At 44.4% G+C, this 18,374-nt stretch overlaps 1 protein-coding gene across 4 annotated transcripts in view; it reads right to left on the reverse strand.

Moving 5' to 3' along the window:
- Positions 1–18,374, reverse strand: part of FGF13 (fibroblast growth factor 13) — a gene marked incomplete at its 5' end in the record, with an annotated part of 248,089 nt that overhangs the window by 40,625 nt on the left and 189,090 nt on the right. For all 4 annotated transcript variants that reach the window (XM_084269244.1, XM_084269247.1, XM_084269245.1 and 1 more), the window contains one exon: positions 15,612–15,715. In XM_084269244.1, the coding sequence (XP_084125370.1) occupies positions 15,612–15,715 (104 nt within the window). The remainder of the gene's footprint in view (positions 1–15,611; positions 15,716–18,374) is intronic.

Below are 18,374 nucleotides of genomic sequence, written 5' to 3' on the forward strand. Positions count from 1 at the left end.
ACTGTCCACACGTTTGCATGTCAAGTTGGTTGCTAAGTGGGATACCAGGAACCCGCCAGGGACAAAAGAATCGTAACATCATCCAGGAAAAGGTCAGCTTGAAGAGTAATAGGATTTCTGAGTGCTTGCTTCCCTAGCCTGTGTGACGTGCTCACAGAGACACAGAAAAGGAGATCAAGGGGTAGAGGAAATGAGCTGGTGGAGAAGGGCATGCCTCATCTCCTTCCAAAAGCTCACAAACACAGCCCTGCAAATGGAACTATCAGCATGAAAACCTGACCTCAATGGAGTTAGCAATGGCTCTGACACTGGTGGGCCATAGCTTGGCCAAGCACTAGCCTTTCATCCTTCTGCGTACTGTGGTCTGATTCATGTTCAGAGATTTAAAAAGCAGGAGACATGAAAGTACTACTACCACTCTTATCCTTTTCCCCAGGATGCAACCAAAGTAAGCAGGAAGAGTTCAACTATTTTTAACCAGATTCTCTCTCTCCTACAAGACCTATGTGGACTTAAGTGCACAAGAACAGAGTTGGCCCATAGACATTTGAGGCTTGCATTGGCTCTGCACAGAGAAGATTGCCTACCTGCAGCATTTAGCTCCCAATTTAATCTCAGATCTTTCCCCACCTCCTTTTTCAATAATGCCTGAGCTGTTGAGATGTCAGATTTCGATGTGAGCCAATTTCTGAGCTGTTTGCACATTATGCATAATGTAAACCTTCATACAGCTCTTCCATCAGTTTGGGTAAGAGGCTAAAGATACTGAAGTTTCCTTCATGGAGACTCTCTTTGAGAAGAGGTCAGGCCACCAGGATGCCACATGAACCTTCCACCACCACGTGTGGTTGTGCATTCTGGTTATGTCCCACCAACAAAATGTCATCAACGTCCCGTACTGACATCGGGTCTTTGTGATCTTTCTTCTACTCCTCTAGTGCCTTTGCAAATTAATTGCCAAAAATAGTTGGACTGTCTTTAAAGCCTTGTGGTAATACCGCCCAGCACAACTCTGTTTTTCTTCCAAAGGTGGGGCTTTCCCACCCAAAGGCAAGTATCATTTGGTTTTCTGTAGCTAACAGCAGATAGAAGAAAGCATCTTTTAGATCTAACTCCATAAACCATTCATCAGTTCCTCTCAAAGTTCTTTCTTTCCTCCTCTGGAGCAACACCACTCTGGGAGAAGGCATGTGAGGAGCCTGGCTTGTGCCTAGACAGTGTATCTGCAGCCTCCTCAGCATCAGTCAGAGCGGCATCCTGTGCCATACGCCACTCGGAACTGGGGGTCGGGGAGAAGGCTCTGTGAGAGCAGCCAAACACTTTACAAGGGGCAGTTCACTTGTGTGTGAGAGCAGGCATGCAGCATCCGAACTGGTGCTGGGTATCAATCGTGGTGAGGAAGGAAATGAGCTCTTTCAAGCTGAACTGCCACTGGGCACAGAGCTCTGTGCGTTGCGCCTGCTGGGATATGGGGTGTCACACCGTACCCCGTACCGATAAAACACTTCACAAGTGACAGCGTGACATGAATAGTGATAAATGCTGACCTGACTTGTTAGGAGAGAAAGCAAGGTGTGCAAAATAAATGCTGGGAGAGGTGAATACTGGGACTGAGCCAATCCACTCGCTCCCTTCAATGGTTCCAGTCTGCTAACTTGAGCATCCCAGTGCAACCCCTCCTGCATCAGCAGCATGCTCTGAAGCAGTGACTAAGGACATTGCTCTAATCAGGGGGCCTTCCCAGAGCTGCTGGCATCAGAAAAGGGCTACAGCAACTGCTTGGCGTGTGAACATCAGTATCTCAACTGCAATCCACTGTCATTTATTACTTGAACATAAAAACAAACCTCTGGTGGGACTCAGCGGGCAAGGTTATAGCCTTGGAATGAGGCTGATGGATTCTGGATGTGGGTGTAAATGACCCTCTGAGTGTAAATCACAAGAACCTTGGGTTTTCGAAGCTGAAGCACAATCCTTTCCTCTTAATACCCCAATTAAATAAATAAATAAATAAATAAATATAGCCTGATCATAAGGCCAGCTTTGTCATAGGAATATCTACTTTACTGGCATGATAGCTTCTCATCTGTGATGGACTGGAAGAAGCTTTCAAAGTGATATTGGTATTACTAGAGGGCTGTTGGCCTGCACACACACACCTTTTCAAGCAGAATGCTCCATTTCTAACTAGCCACAGCAAAGCATTATTCACAGCCAGTCTTTTGGAGATGATGCAATTAGCCTCAGGGGCACGACTGCATCCTTCCCATTCTGACCAGTATCTCCACACCAGTAGTTGAGGGACGGTTGAATGAGTCAATAAGAACAAATCTCAAATTTAAATTACATTCATTCTATGAAGTTAAAACACAGAGCTACCTCTGTGGTGATTTCTATTTCAAAGAGGATAAGAAAAAAGCTGAAACAAGTAAGCTGTTTTAAATCCAGGCTGGGTCTGAGCCAAAAGTTTTACATTTGGAGAGACCATTGACTGGCAGAAGAGCCCTGAGTTCTGGCACACCTCTATTTCTATTGTTTATTGGAGGTTTCCTAGCTCCCTGCCCCAAATCTCAGCTGCAGTTTTATTCCAGGTTCCAGTATAGAACCTCACAACGGTTCACAGCCCTGCTTAAAGGTTTGGGTATTGTTCATCCCTATTTATTCTCTCTATATGGATTTATATATCATCTGTATAACATATGTTCCTTATCATTGTATTAAGAAGCTAAATGTCTGGTAGTGATACTAAAATATTATTTCAGAAGACTTTTCCTAAGGAAACAAAATTGTATTGGGCCTTAAAAGATTAGAGAGAAATTAATTTGTTTGTAGATTTCGCTTTCTGAACCTGCTTTTCAGGAAGGTGGGAGGAAGACCTATTCATCAATTTTTGAAGCAATCAGCGTAAACTCACAAAATTCTCTCCTTGCAAAAGTAATTTAAGCTCTTTACATATTTCTGTATTTATTGCTGTCCTACAGAAATGGAAAGTTCTACCTGCAACGTGAAATGCTTTGATTGGGGTTGAAGAACTACACGACCTGTAAAACTTCACAAGACTCTCTACCAACAGAGCTTTAAAGATGCCTAAACAGCAGTCAGTGGGCCCATAACGTGTGCGACCTTGCTGCAGCTGGCACAGTGGTGCAGGTATGTGGAAGGTACAACCCCAGTGTGTCCAAGGCACAGGAAACTTTCAATTCTAGGTTACTCAACTTTTGTACTGAGAGAGTAGGGATGTTTGGATTTGGCCTTCCTGTAGTAAACAGTCTCCAGAGAGATCAGTCTAGTGACAACTTAATTTTACCAACATTGCTTGAACTCAGTAAAAAAGTGCAGATTGGATAATTGCTATATCAAAAAGTAAAGGCCATAACTATCACAATTACCCACATTAGCTCCAATTGTTTCATAAGAGAAGCAACTGCTGTTTAGAAGACTGGCAGCCAGAGGGAAACAGAACAGCTCAACAACAGAAAGCCTGGTATTAAATGAGGAGGGGGGGAGAAATCACTTCTATTCTTCTACTGCCATTCCTGTGATAATAAAATGAAGGGCTGCAAGTGCAGAGGGTTTGCGCCGGGTAGCAAATGAAGCTCCATCAGGTGATTCACAGCCAAGCCAGGGTGACTGTACTCATCTTCTCAGTTAACAGCACAAAAGGAGGTTGGTTTCTTTAGCACAGATATTCCCAAGCCACTTGCAGATCAAGCCTGCCTCCTTCTCAGCTGAAAACTTCAAGATCTTCAGGGATTCACCATGGGGAAATGACTGTAGGGTCTCTAAACATAGCACTGCCTAGGCTCTGTGATGGGGATGGTGCACAAACACGTGCTTTTAGTGCTAGCAAATCAATGCTGTTCAGGAAGATACATCGTCAGCACAACGGTTATTGGCTGTTGGGAAGGGAATGCCCTCTCCCTGCCACTACTGCTGGACATAATTACCTGAAGAGAAATATTCTTTATAGTTCAGCTGTAAAAGCTGTAAGTTATTTATAATACATGCTTGCCATCCTAGTATTGTTCCTACAAGCATAATTAAAGGAAATATAAACTGTTAATGCAATCCTTAAGAGAGCACAGGTGGTTTTTTGGCATCTTGCAGATTAGAAATGCAAATCTGGGAAACGATTAACTAATGTGGTAGAAATATTTGCATAAAGATCTTTCCGGTCTTTTCTATCATAGCTGCAATTATTTCCCCAGGAAAAAGCTTGAGGAAGTCTGTCCTGAACTCTACTGCCCATGGAGCAAGCTCCCAGTCTCCCTGTCCAGAATACACACTATGTCTTTGTTTCACACCAAGGCAGCTACAGCATAAATTAAAGTCAAGATTTACAAAAATAGGTGAGTGAAGCTGGCTCCAGATTCATGACGCCCAATGGTGGTAACAAAAACTCTGTCACACCCCCCCCCCCCCCCTCACCCCTGCCCCCAGGCATTCGCTGCCTTTCACTGGAAGGTGTCAGAAGAAAGCATGCTGTACTAACTGGTGAACCTTATCACAGCTCTCCTGGTGCCATGAGAGTGCTGCTGGAGGAGCCTGCTGCTAATGCTCCCCCGCACCTGCAGAGCTAGAGGTTTTCATACGGTCTGTCAGAAAATCTCAAGTCCTAAAAGCAGATGTCCAAAAGTATAAGGCGTCTGAAGAGATGGATTATTTGTGAACACCACAACACCTGTTTCTGCACTTGCTTAACTACTGAAGTAGCCTTAGTCCAGCTACTGCATGGCTCAAAGACCAGGGCTCACAAAGCCCGGGGCGTTCAGTTCCAGAGAAGGCTCCAAGTCACAGAATCACAAGGTTGGAAAAGACCTTTAGGATCATGAAGTCCAACCATTCCTGTCCTATGCTAAGCCATATCCCTAAGTACCTCATCCACCCTTTTTTTAAACACGTCCAGGGAAGGTGACTCAACTGCCTCCCTGGGCAGCCTGTTCCAAGCCCCAAAAAACAGCTGTGACCCATATGGGGATCGAACCCCCAACTGTGGGATTATAAATACCATGCTCTAACCAACTAAGCTAACCAGCCCAGCCATTAGGCTTAAGTCAAGTCTTAAGTCTTGCCCATTACACCAAACAAGCTATCTGGGCATCCAGGACTGAGGTCTGCTGCTCTGCCTATTCCTGATGACCCTTACAAGCCTTGGGACCTTTCTCAAAGGCAAGCAGGGAATTACTTCAGTCATTAAGCTTCACTGGCGTCCTAAACATGATTTTTTTTAACACACAGAAATTTCATATTGCAAATCAATGTCTATCTCATCCAGATCCTGAAAATCGTACTCATATAAATTAATTCTTCCTCTGGCAGGCAGTCAATGAAGCTGCTTGCTTGAGTAAGGATTACTTACATGAGAAAGAGTTCACGGTATCAAGCCCATTAAACTCGTAGTTCATCAGGTGAAGGGAACAGATCTGCACTTCAAACTGTGCCTATTCCACTTATTAGAATTTCCTTGGCTTTTTGTTCTGTTTCAGATCATTCACTTATTTACTCTGAGCTTATTGTGCCTTCTGTCAGCGTCAATATGGCTCAGCTGGCAGCAGATGCTCCTCTAGATCTGAGGATGCTGGTGTGAAGTAATGAGAATGCAATGAGAATCGATGTGAACTTTTGCCTAAAACCTGGACTGAAACCTTCATATTTATGAATCTCTGCTTCTACTTTGTGCACCAGCTCCATGATATACCCTCAGTTTAAAAATACGGTAAGGTCTTCCAGTTTAGCTGGAGGCTGCAAGTACTGGCAGGGTGAGGAACAGCCCACTCTTTTCAGTTTCCTAGACCTATTTTGTTAAAACATTAGGTTCTGGAGTTGTCATTTGAGGAAACATGCCCTCACAAGTCCTTTGAGGTTTGCCCATTCCCAGCCAGCCCAAAGATCCCGCCAACACTCAACGTTCAAGAGGAACTGTCATCTTGTAATAGGATTTCTAAACATCTGAAAGTGCTCTGGGGATGAGGATGGTGGGTCTGAACTGACTCGCTCATTAATGAGCCATCAATGTCATCTGAGTAAAGAAAGGGGAAGACTGATTTACAGAGCAGACAGCATCTTGTGCTGTGCCTCTGGAACTAGCTCTCTATGATTTTTAGATACCTCCTGAGGCTTTAAATAAACAGAACTGTACTTCACCAATTATCATGCCTGTTTTGCTTAGCTCCCTGGTGGATTTAATTTTAGAAGAATCATACAGCTCAATATTCAGTGCTGTTTGGGTAAAATTACAAAAATGAAAAACAATGTGATAGCACCTGTAGCATCAAGGTTCATCTCTTCAATTATTTAAACCATCCGATCTGCTGGTAAAAGTTATTGTATTGGCATTATACCCAAAGTCTCCCTAATCCATTCTAAATTTTTGATTCCTTCATTAATCCTAGATGGCCTAATGAAAGCATGCCAGCATGGAAATGCAAGCTTCTTGATATAATTTTTATCCAATAGATTTGTGTTTTTTCCCAGACCCTTTGTTTTCCTTTTCCATCCAGGAATTCAGCAGGCCTACCTCTAAGAAGTAGCTTATCTATGGAAAAGTTAGTTTCTGAAACCAAGGCTCCAAGGACATAATCTAAATACGATGAATTTTCTGTTTCTTTTGTCCCTGCCTAGCTTCTGTTCTCACATCTCATGTTTATCCTGCTTTCTAGGGCTTCTACAGGTGTCTCCGGTTTTGGTACTGAGAAGTGGTGCCAAGAAGATGCCATCCAGGCTTTCTATGACTGAAGTAACAGAGTTTCCTTCGGAAACACCCTTCAGCCGAGCTGCAGTTCCCAAAAGCAACCATAAAACTTAAAGTCTTGGGGATTACGACTCCTTTTTCTTGCTCATTGACTCCCCATTGGTTTTGCTCAGTTGACTTCCCAAAAGAAGCCTTTTGACTGACAACACTACAAATGCAATTTGAACCTCTACAGTCAAGCTGGATCCTCAGTTTTCGCACCTCGTCACTTGCAATAAAAGTTCTGCCGGGAAAAGGATGCTTTCAGTGGGTTTGCAAGGATGTAAACGACCAGAAAGCAGTAAACATTTCTCTTGAGGCTGCCAAGAACAGAACCAAATTCACTGCCTCTTAGCAGTGTCGCAACTGCTGGGCTATATGAAGATAAAAAGACACAAAATTGTGCTTAATAAAGTCACTCTGAATACCCCCACATGACAGATCTGTTGAAGATGCCAGGCTGGATTGATGGATAGTCTTTTTTGGGAACAGAACTGCCCTTTACTTACTTTCAGCATAGGAGCTGCCAAAATTTGTTTGTCCTACCACTACTGCAACAGCCAAAGCTCTAGGTCCTGCCCTGAAGCAACAGAGGAACAGGCATAGGAACAGGCACAGGCAGACACAGGCACACCTCCACCCCAGCCTCACACCCTCACCACAACCACTTTTTTCCCCCCCTGCAGATCCTTAACAAGGGTTAACTTATGCTTCTGGGTACTTCCAACACCCACAGCCTGCTGAAAACTAACCCTTAAAGACAACATCTATGGGATGCAGCAACAGGAATGACCAGCAAGGACACATCTTTCTCAAGCCATTGACTAACTGCAGACACCCATGGGAAAGTATCACAAAAAAGGGAGTTTAATCCCAGTATGTTCCCAGCACACTTCCCCAGCCACCAGTGAGCTATATGCAGGGCGGTTCTAAGCCAAATATGTCATCGTTGTATTTTGTGGCATTCTTCTTTCAAGAGTTTGACTAGATAATGTTTGCACCCACAAAAACAATGGCACCCTCAGCATCCCACTGCAGTGAGTTCCCCAGCCAAGCGATGGGCTGAGTGGAAAGCACTTTCTGAAGATTCAATACCTGGGATGAACCCTTGTGTTTCAGTGTCAGCCAGCCAGTTTCCACTCAAGTTCTGAGTTAGTTTTCCAGTACCAACCACCTCTTGATGGTTTGGGGATGGCTTTGGGGACTGTCTTTGATTGCTCCAGCATCCTTGTTTAGATGCTCATGTTCACATGGGCATTTACAGCTAGCAGCAGGTCGTGGCACTGTTGGGGTGAGCCATCTCGGCGGCAGGTTACAGAGCAAGTGCAAGGAGGCAGAAGCGCTGCTGAGTCACTGTGACAAGAGCTGCTCATTAGCTCAACCAGCAGCATGAGAGGGAGGGGAAGCCCTTCTGGGAAGAAGAGAAGGCAGACAGCTTTCTACGAGGAAAGACGCTGAGGTTTCATAATGGTATTTTCTTTTAATGAAGCCACGTTCTAAAAAACCAGGTGAGCTTGGAAAGTTATCTGGCTTCTGATCCTGAAGAGACCTCATACATACCAGGGAAAAAAAAGCAACAACTCAAAAAATCCACATAGATACTAATATACATATCTTCCTAGCAAACTGCAGAAGAGCCCGGCACTACAGGGAGCAGGCACACACACCACCCTACAGCCGTCTACACCACCGGTCACGATATGTAGCACCCACACTGAATTTAGGCAAGAGAAGCAGCACATTTCTCATTGGCTCTGCTGAATCATAGCAACGTAATCCATCGTTTGGCGATCGGAATATACAATCCCAACTGAACACGCCAAGAACCTGGCAATGCTCTTATTCTCGCACTTTGCAACTCACACCGTCTGCTCAAGTCCTTATCTGCTTACAACTCTTGCCAAACATGTTTTGCAACGTGACGGTGAAGAGTTGTGAGTAGCCTGGCGGCCCTGGAACGCAGTATTCCTTGCTTGCTGGCGTGGGGCCTGAACACGATGCTGAAAGCAGGTGCTGTGTGATCCAGGTGCCAAACTATCAAGCTCGGGTCCAGCTCCAAATCCTGCCAAGGCGCTTAACTTCTGCTCTGAGAAAGGTCTGAAGTCTGAGCTTACCTGAGTCAGACTTTCAGGCTTTTCACCTGAGGCCTTTGGCATTGATTAGCAAACAACTAACAGAAATCTCTTGTATCTACTTCACGTGTATGTCACAGATCTCATAGGACACTGAAACTCTTCTTGCACAAACAGCAATTTCACTGCTGATTTTTAACAGCCACTGTTAGGAAAACAATGCACAGGCATCTGCCTGCAGGTCTGTCAGGATCCATGCAGTGCACAGCCCTGAAGCATCACCTACTCATGCTTGGGCTCCCCTTCAGAAGGTGCTGAGTATCCTCAGCTCCCACCACCTGCAGTGAGGGATGGATGCACAGTGGCACCTCAGTGGATTTCCAATGTCTGGGGGATGACTTGTAGAGAAAAGCAGCATAATAGCTCCAAGTCTTTCAGCTTGCTGAGTCTCATAATAATTCTCCCACGTGAGAGTGAGGCCCTCCTCCTTTCTCTGCTGGAGAGAGCAGGCAGTCTGTCTCCTGAAATCTGGAATCATACTGATCCCAGCAGAGACAAGCACCTGAACGGAACAGCACCCATCTCTCTGCCTCACTACTCAGCATCAGCATGTATCATTAAGAAAGACCAGCACATATCTCATTAAAAGAAGACCTGATGCCAGAAAACACTCTGCTTCTACAGGAACTTGACCCCCCAGAGCATCCCACATCACAGCGTGGGTCCAGACAGTCGCAGTAAGCTCACAGTCCCTTCAGCAGGTGGGAGACAAGTCTGTGAGCAGCAGGCTCTGCAGCTACACCCCTGGGCACGGTGCAGCTCATAGCCAACACCAAAAGCTCACGGTCTGATTACCTGGTAACGGGGCTGAGTCTGTGAGCACAGTCTGAGCAAGGCAGCACCCAGCTGGGCAGCGCTAGCAGCAGGAGCCTGGGATGCTGCATGGAGACCCACCAGGCTGCTCCAGCCGGCATCCCTCTCTGTGCTGCACCACTGCCTAAGACTGAACCCAAATACAATCCTTCGCATCTGCTGAGCTTAGCTGCTGGCACAGTTTAGAGCAGTGTCCATGGTGGAAGGTGTCAGGAAACATTTATCAGTTCAGGCTGGTCCTACAATGCCTGGGACCGTCTGCAGAGCATGCTCCTGTCCCAGTGCTGCTCCCACACCTCACGCACCCCTCTCCCACCTTTGCTGTGGGGCAGCGGGAGCGGTCAGGACTGTCAGCGTGACTCGGGGTGACAGGAGGGCAGAGCAGCCCTCCCCACTGTGAGGATGTGACACGTTTACCCAGCAGAGAGCAAGGTGTTGCAGTGGAAAGAAAACCGTGCTGCAGCTGCAGCTGCATCTAAGACCCCGTCACTGAAGAGAATAAACTATATTAAGGTATAGTCTGCACTTGAGCACTCATGGTAAAACATGATTTATACTGACATGCAAATTTAACTAGATGAAGCTTTTGATTATTTCCCCTATCTCTTGGTTTGTGCTGTTTCCCTGAGGTGGAAAAATGCTCTTTGCCAGTAATTCATTATAAATGCCCCAGCCATTCCCATTAGCTACAGCAGGTCTCCACTGCGCTGCTCAGTATTAAAATATGCACAAACTTCTCTTCTCTCCAACTCACCAAAACCAATTTTTGAATCACTCTGAGAATTTAATCACATTTCACTTCTCTTGGCTATAATCAACGTGCAACACTTCATACAATATTTACTTTCTGTGCAGGTACCAAACTTATATATGACAATCTATTTTACATACAGAAGACAATGTTAGCTGAATACTCTCTTAGGGTATGTTATATATAAAATTCTGCCCAGGGTATTACATCAAAGTGCTCCTTAAACCCATGCTACCTCCACACCCAGCGCATCGGACAAGAAATGGCAAAATTAAGCCACGTACAGCAGTTCTATTGACTCAAAACATATTGGACGTCCTGGAATAGCTAACAAAGCAAGCACAAACAACTCTGCCATGTAGTGCACTTCCTAATATATATCCTAAAAAAAGGCTGAATGCCCTGAATTTTCGATAAATGAGATGAAAGGCTGGAGGGGATAGACCAGGTCTTCTCACACATGGTCAGGGTGAAGGACTACTCCTAGACAAGGGCTCTATCCAACTTGGAAGAAGCTGTAAGCTTAATTGCATATGACACTACTAAATAAAACATTTTGGCAAATCACAGGAACCCAGAACAAGACAAGACAGAAAACAAACACTCTTTACAAGCTGAGTTGCACGGCTCCCGAGACCAGTCAAAAGGATGCAATGAGCAGCACACACATCATTTTACTGTTTCTGACAATGTTTCCAGCCCAAACAAACACACAGTTACGTGGGCTGCAATGTTCTATAGGATAAATATGCATTTCACTGACAATCATCAAATAATTTTAAAAACTGTCACGATGGCTCATGGAAAACACACAATGGCTAGATGGTCTCAGTCTGTTGGTTTTTTTGGTTTGTTTTTTTTTTTTTAAATTTGCTGTGTTTTAGGTTACATTTCAGTCTCTGTAGAATTCAAGCAGTACGCCCAATTCTCTTCACCTACATACCTGCCTTCCCTTTAATGAACTTCCCTCAGCTGCTGTTCTGCATCACTGTGAGCCTCCTCCGTCACAGCACAATTACTTTAATGAGAAAGCAATAGCTCTAGGACTGCATGTCTGACAAACAGATCCTTAAAATATTTTCCACTCTTTTGTTCAAGGCAAGGAAGGAACACAAGGAATTCGCAGGCTATGAAACCTGAAAACTCAAGTGCAGCATATATGGTGGTCATCTGAAAGATGCAGCCATTCTTAGAAAGAAAATTCAGATAAAATAAAAGTCATCCTCAGATGCAAAAGGGCATGATTCATTACGTGGTTACGTAAGACAGCAGTGCCATAACATGATTTAAGTCGTCTTGCAGCAGCATGATACTGGTGTAAGAAGGGGTGAATCAAACCCTGTGTATTCATTCTAAATGGATGCTCAAGCATCAAACAGCAGGAAGAACCACAGCTTCAAACAGAGCTCCTGATGAGGTCCCTCCAAAGAAAATTGTGAGGGTGGGTTTGGCTTGGGAGGTGTAGTCACACAACTCCCTTTTACTTTGGTAGGAAACTGGCTACAAATAAAAAAACCCAACCACATTTCAAATGTGGTGATGTTCTATGAAATGAAGATGCGTTTTCTGCCCAACATGGAGAGGAGGCACACACTGCACAGAGCAGGGCGAGCAGCAGCAGCACAGGGGGCTGTGGGGAGGACCAAGGTCTCCTCCCTTCCTCGCCACCCAGGACTTTTAATGCACTTCTACAACAAATGTTGATAATTATATATATATTTATTTTAACATAATATCTTTTTTTTTTCCTTAGCTGAAATGCTGCTTTGTCCCTAAGGAGCTTTAATCATTACATTAAAGATCTTATTTTTGCTCTGACAGACGCCTCAAACTATCTATAAACTCTGGCAGCCAACTACAGATACCTTTTCTCAGCAGATTTATTATACATCCCTGATCCCCTCATGGAGCAAATTCACCTCATTCTTGACTACAGTCACCAGATCAGAAGCAAACCAGACTACAGACTACCTCTGAGGTCACATACCTGACTCCCCATCCTGGCAGACTCCTAGGGAGGAAGAGGCAAGGCCAAAGCCAGGGCACAACAGACCAGCAAACCGCATCCACAGATACTCTCCACCTGCCCACAGCTGTAGTGGATTGTGGCTAGGGAGTATTTTCTACATGTCCAGGACACTCAGAATTAACTAAGCAAACTCTGTTGCTGCACAGCCCAAAGCTACAGAATACACCAGGCGGAACAAGGAAAAGGAACTGTGATTTAATATCGCAATTTAGCGCAAGTCGCATGGAAATGGGACACCTGGTGCGTTAGCCCTGATGCAAGAGTGGGGAAGCACTGAGCCGAGCCTCTATTTATCCTCCCATAAGCCAGATGTCTTATTTACCTATTTACCAGTGGGGTAATTGCTGTGGGCTTAATGGGCTCTTTATCAGGCGCAGCGTTTTGTAAGAGTTTCAGGCTAAAAGATGCTCTCAGGTGCAAGGGACAGGCGGTAGCACGGGGTGAGGGACAGGCACAGCACGATATTAGGGTGTTTTTCAACCCATTTACCACATGGATCTATAACCTTTGGCAATGCAATCAGAAGGAAGCGGCTCTGCACAGACACGAGCATGACTGACGCGCCAGAGTCACAATAAAACTGAAAGCCAGTGATCATGACATAGACCACAATATCCTCTCTGCCTATTACATCGTATCATCAATGCTAATCTCATTTCTCCCTGGAAATGGTACAGCTATCTGTTACAGTTACCTACAACTTAAGTACATTTCTATTTTACCCTATGCTCTCGCTTCAGGAATTTGACAGTGTTTTGTGGGGCTTTTTCTCCTGATCAATCCCATGTTGCCATCTGTCTGCTCCTGACAAATCCCATCAGGAACACACCCCTGTAATGGCTTGGAAACCCTCAGGATGTGTAGACGGATGTCACTTACTTGAGCTGATCTGTTCCCTGCTCTCCCTGTTGGCATCCCTTGAACAGGTGAGTGTTCATCTGGCAGAAATCAGCTGAGCTCTCTCGGGACTCATTTACATCAACCAAGAATCCAGCCCAAAATATAGACCTAATTTCCCATGTATCAGACTGTCAGACTGCATCCCTTGCTGAAAGGGCCATTATGAGAAAAGAAGCACTAGAAACACGTTAAAAATGGTGCTGGAACTGAAATCCTGGCAACCTCTTTGCATAGAAGGTGAAGGAGGAGCAGATGTTCCTCACCAGCCCTTGTCCATTCCCTGGGTGCACTGACAGACACATGAGCTGGATTTTACCCACCAAGACAGTTTCCTGCAATTATTTTAAAGGACAGAACAACGAAACCACAAGGCACCAGGTGATAAACTTGAGGTTATTGGGAACTTGGGTGGAAATTTTCTTTGGAAAAGTAGATCAACATTAAATGGACACCCATCTTTGGGAAGAGCATTTAAAAATATTACTTTGGGACATGACAAAAATCTATTTAAGGCCTTGCCAAGCCCATCAGATGCAAGAAGAATAAAAGAGTAAATATAAGATAATATAGCTGCCAAATAAACAGAAGTGACCATTGTTACTGAGAGATGGAAGAATGTAATCAGTTAATTCTGCAATGGTATGAACTATTAAGAGATGCTGAAAGGTTCAAGGGAGGTACTACTCATGGTGACATATAAGACCACAGAAAGAAGTACCCCTAACCAATGCAAATACAAAAAAATTACAGCCAAAGGGAACCTTTGAGCTCTGCCTAAGATACCTAGATACCTATTGAACTAAAAGCTGGACTTAACCAAAGTAAGGGTTACATTCTCCCACACCTCCTCGTGTCAAGGGATACTGGAAGCACTACTCCATTCCCTCAGTTTGACCTCAGGATTACGGCTCACGAGGAGAAGTTACTGCTCCGTTGCAGGTTGACAGTGTCTGAATCTGCCCCATCCCATTTCCTGCACCTTTGCAAAACCAGATCTGATTCTTCCACAACATATCCTGCAACCAAAGAACGGACGTCCCCAAACCGAGCGCTGCTGCCGTGCACAGTGATGGATTTATGGACAAACCTCTCTATCCCACCCTGAGATGCAACTCGGGGTAAATGCTCCCCGAGGCAGAATTGAGCCTTCAGGACCTGGCACAGAGCATTGCCCTCTCAGTGAGTGGGCAGCCAGGAAGGAGAGCAGCTGGGGATGCTGATGGAAAGGGAAGCGCACAGCGCAGGGAAAGGTACATTTGGAGCTCAAACGCACAGGACACCACACAGCCACAGGACCATGACTACACGGCATTAAGGGGACTTTGCACGATCCAGCTGTGCGGCTACAGCCCTGCAAACAGATCTGGGGATTATCTGCACTCAGCAAACAGCCAGAGCAAAAAGTAAAGCAGAACTCGAGGCCGCTCACTGAAATTTTGCTTTGTCCCAAAGCACAGTCGGGTCTAATTTGCTTTTGCTCTGGCAGATACAAGAGGAAAAAATATGCAAAGCTGCCCCTTGTCCCAGCTGTCAGCATTGCAAAACAAATGAGAGATTTGAATAAGTTTACTTAATTGTTATCAGTGTTAAAGGCACCTTAAGGGAACCATTCATAGAAAAGAATAATTTGTAGTAGATAATAAATTACATTTTCCCCTATTTTCCTCCTTGGGAAAAATCTATTAAGACTTTATAATTAAAACTCCTGAACACAGTTCAACTAAATATTTTTAATTGAAAAAATTATCTATATTAAAAAAACCCCTCCTTTTTCTCTTTTTTTTTTCTTGTAAAAATACTGTTTGCTCTCATGAGAAATGCCACCGAAAATTATTACCTGACGTTCTTCATCAAAACTTCTAAGAAAACATTTCTTTAGTCTCCTGGCAACTTGAAGTGAAAAGACTTTGGCACCTAATTGCATTTCTGTTTGAAAATCCTGGCCAAGCAAACAAACAAACAAAAATACTTTCTCTAATCCCTTTTAATAACAGTAATAGAGATGATATAGGAAGATGTATTTTATTTATTTCACACTTTGGGATCATTGGTTTCCATCAAAGGCCCTGAAGTTTGATTCTGTACATTCATATGGAAACAGCAATAAACTAAATCCAGACTCTCAGCACTACACCGAATTGGCTGTCAAATCTCACGTCCATAGGTTATAAACAGATGTCCTAGAACAGTAAATTATTCATTTACTAAGTTCTTACCATCATTTCAGTGAGAACAAAATTAAAAATGTTTACTTACTGATGTATATAGATATCCTTCACTGTTCATTGCCAGATACAATTTTGTTTGAACCCCCTGAATCGCCACCACTCGTAAACCCACAGGTATGAGGTTAAACAAAGCTAGGAGAGAAAGGAGATGAAGAGCAAAATTAATCCTTCAGAGTATACAGATTAGATAGAGGATGAAGCCATAATTACCAGAACCAAACAAAAAATGCCCATTCATGCATATATTAATTTCTGTGGGTGCTACAGAACAACACTGCTACTAACGTGGTCTTCCACCAACAGCTCAGGAATTATCTGCAGAGGGTTTCAGTGCATCTCCCCAATTCTGATGGTGGTGAATTGGAGGTACCAAGGGCTACAATGACTTACCTGCCTCACGAGCAGAATCCAGGGTCTGCCGGGTAGAGTTGACCAAACTTAATTTGTTTTTGGTTTTGTTTTGGTTTTTATTCCCTGACAATAAGTGCAAAAAATATTAAAAAAAAAATAATCCCAAAGAAACAAAAAGTTTTTCAAGAGGATCACAACTTTTTTTTAATTCCTGCAAATTCAGATCAAACTCAGTAAATATTTGTGACCAAAAGGAAGGAGCAAGATGAAATTCAGAAAAAAAATTAACACCCTTCATTAACATCTTCAAATATTCCACTCGTTGAGGGTTTTTTTTTTTCCTCCTTTTGAGAGGAGAATGGGTTTGAAAAAAAAACAGTTAAATAACTTCAAGATGAAATGAAATGACAGCATTTTTCTTTTGCTTTAGATCAAGCCCTAAATTGAGCTGCTTCAAATGTTCTGCTTGTGCTTGTGTACAGTGGCAGCATTTATAAACAGGGAAACATCCCCTCCAAAAAAACAAACATGAAGATTCTGGTCTGTAAAATGGCAAATTAAAAAGAAACAGGAAAAAAAAGCAAAGCTCTGCCATAGCTCAGATTCTCAGCAATGCTAGAACTGAACAGGAGTAATAAGGAGTTGAACACAGTACGCTGTGTTCAATACGTAGGATTAAAAATAAATGGGAGTTAAGGAAATTTTCCAGAGCTGTTCTCATAACCCAAAGCATCTCCTTCCAGTCTGTTGTATAAACGTGGAGATAGCGTGAAGTAATGCCAAACTGGCTCCTATTTCCCATGGTTTATTACTTGGCTGGAAAACTCCGCTCTGCTTCAGGCTGAAGTTTGGTATTTATGGTCACTGTCTGAAGCCAATTGAAAACTGAATCATGAATTTGAAATATATTTATTATTTTTCAAAGTATAAGCTCAGAATTACATAGCCCATTATAAATTCCTTTCTCAACCTGACAACCCCTAAATGATCATATTTAATTATAAGAAAATTTGCAGCTCCCCAGACTTCAATACAGACCCTAAATTCTGGGTGTGGAGTTGTCAAGAGTGTATCAAAAAAGGGAAGAGCAAATGTATGCACGGCCTGCCTTGATGCAAGCATGGCCAGAAGTTAACACTGCTCGTTGGGGATGAAGGACTGAAGTCTGGTGAAAGCTGACTCTGCTCCAGGAGGCAGCTGGACCTCCCGCTCCATGTGCTGTCCTGGCTTAAGCTGAGCATCTCATGGCTCGGTGAAGAGGGGTGCAGAAGGTTCTGGGGGTGTGGGGAAGCAGCTGAGGGATGTGGTCAGGGCTGGGTTGAGCCTTCCCTGCTGCACCAGCACGTTATGAACTACAACAGGTGCTCTGTCTGCTCTAAGGTTGGGGCACGTGAAGCACTGAACATCCTGCAATAGTTGAATACAGCAGAGCAAATAGAAACATCCAGAACTAATAAATGAACATGGGAAAACACATACCTTTGTTTTTCTTTCCCTCTCATACACGAGTAGACATGCAAACACAAACACATACACACACACAACCTCTCCCCACCCTCCCCAGCAAGGACATAATCAATAGAAATGGCTTTCTCTTTGCTAAACCAAAACCCTCTAGAGTTCTGCGTGGTTTTTGGCAGACAAAACTTAGATTTTTCAGTAAGGGAAATGGCTTTCTCATTCCTTCTATCCAAGGCTTGAATTTATTTGCGGGAGAAAATATTCCCTGTCTGACTCAGTAAACACTCCCTTGGAGAGCTCTCTTTTGCAGTTCAACCCCAAAAAGCAGCATCTGATCTCCGTGTAGGCAGGAAAGCACAATTTAAAGCTCAGTATCCAGGCAGAACCCGGAGGTCTCTTTTGAGAGGCGCTTTCTTAATGGCATATTTACGTGTAGGGGAGGGTCTGGGTATTTTCAGCACAAGGGCACGAGTACGGGCTCCACCATAAATAGTGCTACAAGCCTGTTAGTAGATCAGCTTGAGGACAGGGCAAAGCCTGGCACAGTCAAGAAGATACAGCTCCCAGCCACAGAGACAGGTTTGAGTGAGCAATTCCTGGCTGTGCTGGGCAAAGTGAGCAGAGATATGAGGCTGAGCAGCTTCTGCTGGGAGTGGGGCTGGGGCACCCGCTTCGATGGGTGCTCAGCTGCTGAGGGAAGCAGCTGAATGTGTTTTCCTGCCATGCTCATGCTGTGTTCTGAGGCAAGACAAGGCTTGGGCACGCTCAGGAGCTGGTTTAGACAGCGGTGGGATTAGCAGCTGCCACGGCACAGACTGTTGGAGGTTGCAAGAGGGCTGTGGGGGAGCGATGCTCTGCTGCTGGCTGCCTCTGCTGAATGGGAGAGGGACTGGCTTTCGGAGGGGTGCACAGTCAACCTGTCCTACACCAGCACAGCCAGACCGACAGCCAGGCTGCCACCTCCAAGGTGAGGGGACGC

Source organism: Gallinula chloropus, assembly GCF_964237585.1.
Source record: "Gallinula chloropus genome assembly, chromosome: 11".
Classification (NCBI taxonomy): Eukaryota; Metazoa; Chordata; class Aves; order Gruiformes; family Rallidae; genus Gallinula; species Gallinula chloropus.